The 5,484-nt window shown below is 21.1% G+C and overlaps 1 protein-coding gene across 1 annotated transcript in view; it reads left to right on the top strand.

Annotated features, from left to right (window-relative positions):
* LOC117181942 (SPRY domain-containing SOCS box protein 3-like) overlaps positions 1–5,484 on the top strand; it is a gene marked incomplete at its 5' end in the record, with an annotated part of 41,862 nt that overhangs the window by 12,893 nt on the left and 23,485 nt on the right. Inside the window, one exon of the mRNA XM_033374969.1 lies at positions 700–927. Within this exon, the coding sequence (XP_033230860.1) occupies positions 700–927 (228 nt within the window). The remainder of the gene's footprint in view (positions 1–699; positions 928–5,484) is intronic.

Below are 5,484 nucleotides of genomic sequence, written 5' to 3'. Positions count from 1 at the left end.
TTGGATATCTTTTGGAATATTTTGAAGTCTTTTTAAATATTATTATAAATTTTGTAAAATAAAAAATCATTTTAATTTTTCTTAGCAATCTTAAGAAAAAAATTTATTCTTTTGAAACCTTTTGAAATTTGTAATATTTTACAATATTTAAAAACATTTTCTCACAATTATTTTTTCAGGATAAAAAATCTATTTAAAATTTCCCTGAAATCTGAGGGAATACATTTTATTTTTCTTAAACATTTCAAAATCTTTAAAAAGTTTAAAATTTAATTTCAAAATCTTCAGAAATCTATATTTTATTTTTCATTTTATTTATTTTTTTCGTGATAGGAGGATTAAAAAAACAGATTTCGTATTTGATTTTCCTCTAAATAAAAAAATATTCAATAATTGAAAAGTCTTAAAACCTTCCATATAATACTCGGAAATTATTGAGTCTATCAACTGAAAATTGCTGAATCAAAAATTGTTGAAGCTTCAATTTTAAAACCTCAAAAATGCATTGACCCTGAAAAATTCTTCCCAACCGGAAAATGACAGGGAGTTTTTTTTTTCTCGAATAAAAAGTCCACCTAGATCTTGTTCTTTTGAGTTTAAAAAAAATTTATTTTATTTATAATACTTCTCATGTTCTGATTTCGGTAATTAAAGAAAAAAAAAACTACTTTCTACAACTAAGAGATACTTTTTCGACAGGAATTGCATTTACTGGACTTAGGGACCTTGAATTATATCCAATGGCTAGCTCAACAGCGGCAGAATGTAAAATGAGAATAACGTACAGTTCTTCTGTCCCGGCTTCCCTACAAATGGACTGTTTAGGATTATTAAGACCATTGCAACGAGCGTATCTAAGTGCTGCCTTTCCTGGCCTGCGATACATTTCCGAAAGTATCTTTGCAGATATTCTTCAAAGGCATAATGGTGAGTATTAGAAAACTGCATCAATAACCGGTTTTATAGGGCCAAAATGATCTAAAAATAAAGAAAATAAGGAGAGTTTTAGAAAAAAAAAATTGGGTAATACATTCTTTTTTTTTTTAATAAAATTAATGTGAAATGACCGGTAATTTTATGAGACCGGGAATTTTACAAAACTTTGTTCAACTTTGATTTCAACCGTTTTTTCAATAATTTTTATAAATCATTATATAATTTAATTTAGAATGCTTAATTCGAAAATCTTTCACTTTAAAAAATTTCCATTTTTTAATTTTTAAAAGTATGTATTTTAATTTAAAGGAATTTTAAAATGCAGTTTTAAAGGATTAACTGTAAATATAAATAAATAATTTTTTAACGGAACTTTAAATATAAAAATAAGAATTTAATTATTTATTGTTTATTATTTAATTTAAAATTTTAGTTCTTTTTTATATTAAATTCAATAAATAAATTTATTAATACATACATTATTTCTATTAATTTGTTTAGCCATTAAAAATTTTAGCGTGCATTTGAAACTTTATAAACTATTTTCTAATTAAAAATAACTCAATAATAGAGTCGTAATTAAAGATTTTTATTAAATGTAAAGTATTAAGTCTAAATTATTCAAAAGATTCAAAATAAATTAAAAACTTCAAATGATTTCAAGTAATTTAAACGAAGTGTGTTAATAGATTTTTTCAAAACTTCTAAATATATTTTTTAATTTTCTGTTACAATAATTTTTCAAAATAAAAAATAATTTTCCTAAAAATCGTAAGAAAGTATTTTTATTCTTTTGAAGTCTTTCACAATTCTTAAAAAGGCTCTAAATTCTTTGTTTGAAATCTGCAAGAATCTACTTTTTTTTTTTAATTTGACTGCGAATTTGCACCAAAATTTCGGTACGAATTTCCAAATTTTGTCGGTACACACACTTCGTTTGAATGATCTGAAATCATTTCAAGTTCTAAATTTAATTCAAATCTTTTTAAAACTTCTAAATATCTCTTAAAATTACTCTAATTTTTTTCTAGAAATAATAATTGTTCTATTGTTATTTATAAATTAAAATTTAAAGGATTTTTTTAAAATTGTAAAAAAATATAATTCATTTTAAAATTATTTTAAATTTGAACAAATTTAAAACCACTTCTAGATTTCTCAAGATTTTGAAATAAAATTTAAAGATTTTAAAGGATGCCTAGACTATTTAAAATAAAAATAATTTAACTTTTGAATCTTTGAACTATATAATTGATCAAAGTTCTAAATTTTTCAGTTTATTTGAATTTCATTTGTAGATGTAAATTGTTGATTATTTGAATACACAATTTTTCAATTGAAAAACTTTTAAACTTCAATTTTAAAAATTTGGAATTCAACTGTTTAATTTTGAATGCTTTAATTTGTGTTTATTGTTTATTAATTTATATGGAAAAATGTTTAGAATATAGTTTGATTCTTTATATTTCATTGACCGTGAAAAATATTTGCGAACGGGGAAAAAACCGGGAATTTTTTTCTTCGATTAAAACCTGATTGTATCAAATTCAGTTTAAAACTCTTTAAATTCTCAATATCTTGTGTAAAAATATAACATTTTCAAGAAAATAAATGAATTTTTAACTAAATTCGTACTTGAATTTTCAGCCGAGTATATTTATTTTGTACTAAAAGACTAATTTTTAAACAAATATGTGAATTATTAACGATATAGTTGAATTTTCAATAAAATAAAATACGAAAAAAACGTTTTTGAACCAAATAGTTGAGTTTACCGTTAAAAAAAAAAAGATACAGTTTAACCACAAAAAATAATTTCAGTTATAAAAATTAATTTTCAACGGGAAAAGAAAAATATTAGAGGAAAATAGTTACTTCAATGAAATCATTGAATTTTTAACAAAAAGAGTTCAATTTTCAGCCAAAGAGATAAATATTTAAACAATATAAAAAAATTGTTTAACAAAGTATTTTTAATTTTAAGCCAAATAGTTTAATTTTGAACAAAAAAAAAAAAAAAAGATGAATTTAAGAAAAAAAGTATGTAATAGTTCAGATTTAAAATAAAAAAACAAAACCTTTTACCATTAAACATAAATCTTTAAAAAAAAAAACTTTTTTTATGCAGAAAATTCGTCGTTTTTGGATTGAAAATTAATTTTTGGTTGAAAAGTCATATTTTTGGTTAAAAATGTGACTTGGTTGAAAGTTAACTATTTTGTAAAACTTTTTTTTGTGATAATTCATCTCTTTAGTTAAAAATTGAACTATTTTGTTAAAAATTTGGTGTTTTACTTTGGTTAAAAATCAATTTCTTCAACTTTAAATATAATTATTGCATTTTTTGTTGAAAATTAATCTTCTTTACTTGAAATTTCAACTATTTGGTTGGAAAAACGTGTATATTTGTCTTTTTTTGGTTGAAAATTGATCTTTTTGTGTTGAAAATTTAACTATTTTGGTCAGAAATTGAACTATTTCGTTGAAAAATTATCTGTTTGGGTTTAAAAGTCAAATGTTTTCTACAATATTCGTATTTTTAGTTGGCAAAATTAACTTTTTTTTATTAAAAAACAAGTGTTTTTAGGTTGAAAACACGATTTTTTTCGATTAAAATTCATTTGTTTGGTTACAAATTCATGTATTTAGTTTAAATTTTAAAAAAATCTAAATTTTCAACCAAAAAATGGTTTTAAACCAAATATTTTCATTCTTGACCAAAAATATGAAATTTCTACCATAATATATGAATTTTCAAACCAAACAAGTAAAATAATTTCGTTTTATAGAAAGAAAATTCTTCGTTTTTCATTGGAAATTCATATTTTTTGGTTGAAAGTTCATTCCTTTTATTTCAATTATACTCTTATATTTTTGGTTGAAAGTTAAACTAATTTGTTGAAAAATGATCTTTTTTAAATTCCACTACCTGTTTGAAACTTGATCTACTTTGTTAAAAAAAATTTTTTTCTTAAATTCAAAATCTGGCTAATAAATGAACAATTTTTTTTTTTTTTTTTTTGAAAATTCGATGATTTTTTTATTGGCAATAAATTTTTTCAGCTAAATATTTATCTATGATATCTTTTGAATGAAAATTGATATTTTAGGGTCGAAAATTCAACTTTTAGTTTGAAAATTAATCTTTTTAAGTTTAAAATTAAAAATTTTTCTAAATAATTCAATTTGTTAGGCTGAAAATTAGTTTTTTTTTATGTTGAAAATCAATTTTTTTAACTGAATATTTAACTATTAAGTTTTTGTATGAAAATTGATCTTTTCCAGTTGAAAAATCACTTTTTTTTTGTTAAAAATTGATTGTTTTGCATTTAAAAGTGAAATCTTTTCTAACTTATTTAATTTTTTAGCTAGCAAAATAAACTCTTATTAAAAATTCGTCTTCTTGAGTTGAAAATTCGTTCTTTTTTCCTACTGAAAATCAATTTTTCAACTGAATATTTCTATTCTATTTTCCGATTTAAAAATAAAAATTTGTATAAATTATCAATTTTTTAGCTTAAAAAATCAACTCTTAAAAATTTGACTGTTTGGGTTGACAATTCGTTTGTCTTATTTTTAAAATCAATATTTAAATATTGCATTTTTGTTTGAAAATTGATTTTTTTTAGTTAAAAAATCAACTAGTCGGTTGAGAATTTTATTTGAAAATATTAATTTTCAGCCCGAAAAGAAAATAAATTCTCAACCAAGTAGTTGAATTTTGAACCAAAACATTTTTTATTTCAAATAAAAAAAAACCCTTGAATTGAAACAAGAAAAACGAATGGTCAAATTTTGTACTAAAAAAGATAAACTTTTTTCTTAAAAAAGAAATATTTAAATTTTCATTTGAAAACATTGATTTTCCATGATAAAAGAAAACAATTTTTTCAACAAAATTAATAGATTTTCAACAAAAAATATGAATTTTTCATCAAAATAATTGAATTTTCAAGCAGACATGAATCTCCAATGAGAAAAAAAAATCTAACAAAGGATTTCCACTTTCTACGAAACAGTTGTATTTTTAATCCAAAAAGGGTCAAATTTCCACCGTAATAAATGAATCTTTAAATTTAAAAAAACCTCTAATTTTTATAGAAAATTCATTCTTTATGGATTGCCAATTCATATTTTGCTAAAAAAATTTTTTTTTTTTGTCTAATATTATATTTTTGTTCATATATTTATTTATATTTCTTGGAAATTTGTCTTTTGGTAGAAAATTAATCTTTTTGGTTGAATATTTAGTTTTTTTTTTGGGCTGAACATTCAAATATGTGGTAGAAAATTCAACTAATTGGTATAAAAATTATATTTCTTGGTTGAATATTTACTTTTTTTATTTGAACATTGAAATATTATGGCAGAAAATTCAACTAATCAGTATAAAATTTATATTTCTTGATTTAAAATGCACTTTTTTTTGTTAAAATTCATCTTTTTGTGTTTAAAAGTTTAATTTTTGCTAAATTATTGGATTTTGTAGTTTGCATAATAAACTATTTTGTTAAAAATTCTCTTTTTTGGGTTGAAATTCGTTGTTTT

The sequence above is a fragment of the Belonocnema kinseyi genome, chromosome 10, assembly GCF_010883055.1.
Source record: "Belonocnema kinseyi isolate 2016_QV_RU_SX_M_011 chromosome 10, B_treatae_v1, whole genome shotgun sequence".
NCBI lineage: Eukaryota > Metazoa > Arthropoda > Insecta > Hymenoptera > Cynipidae > Belonocnema > Belonocnema kinseyi.
This window is presented reverse-complemented; position numbering and strand designations above follow the sequence as displayed.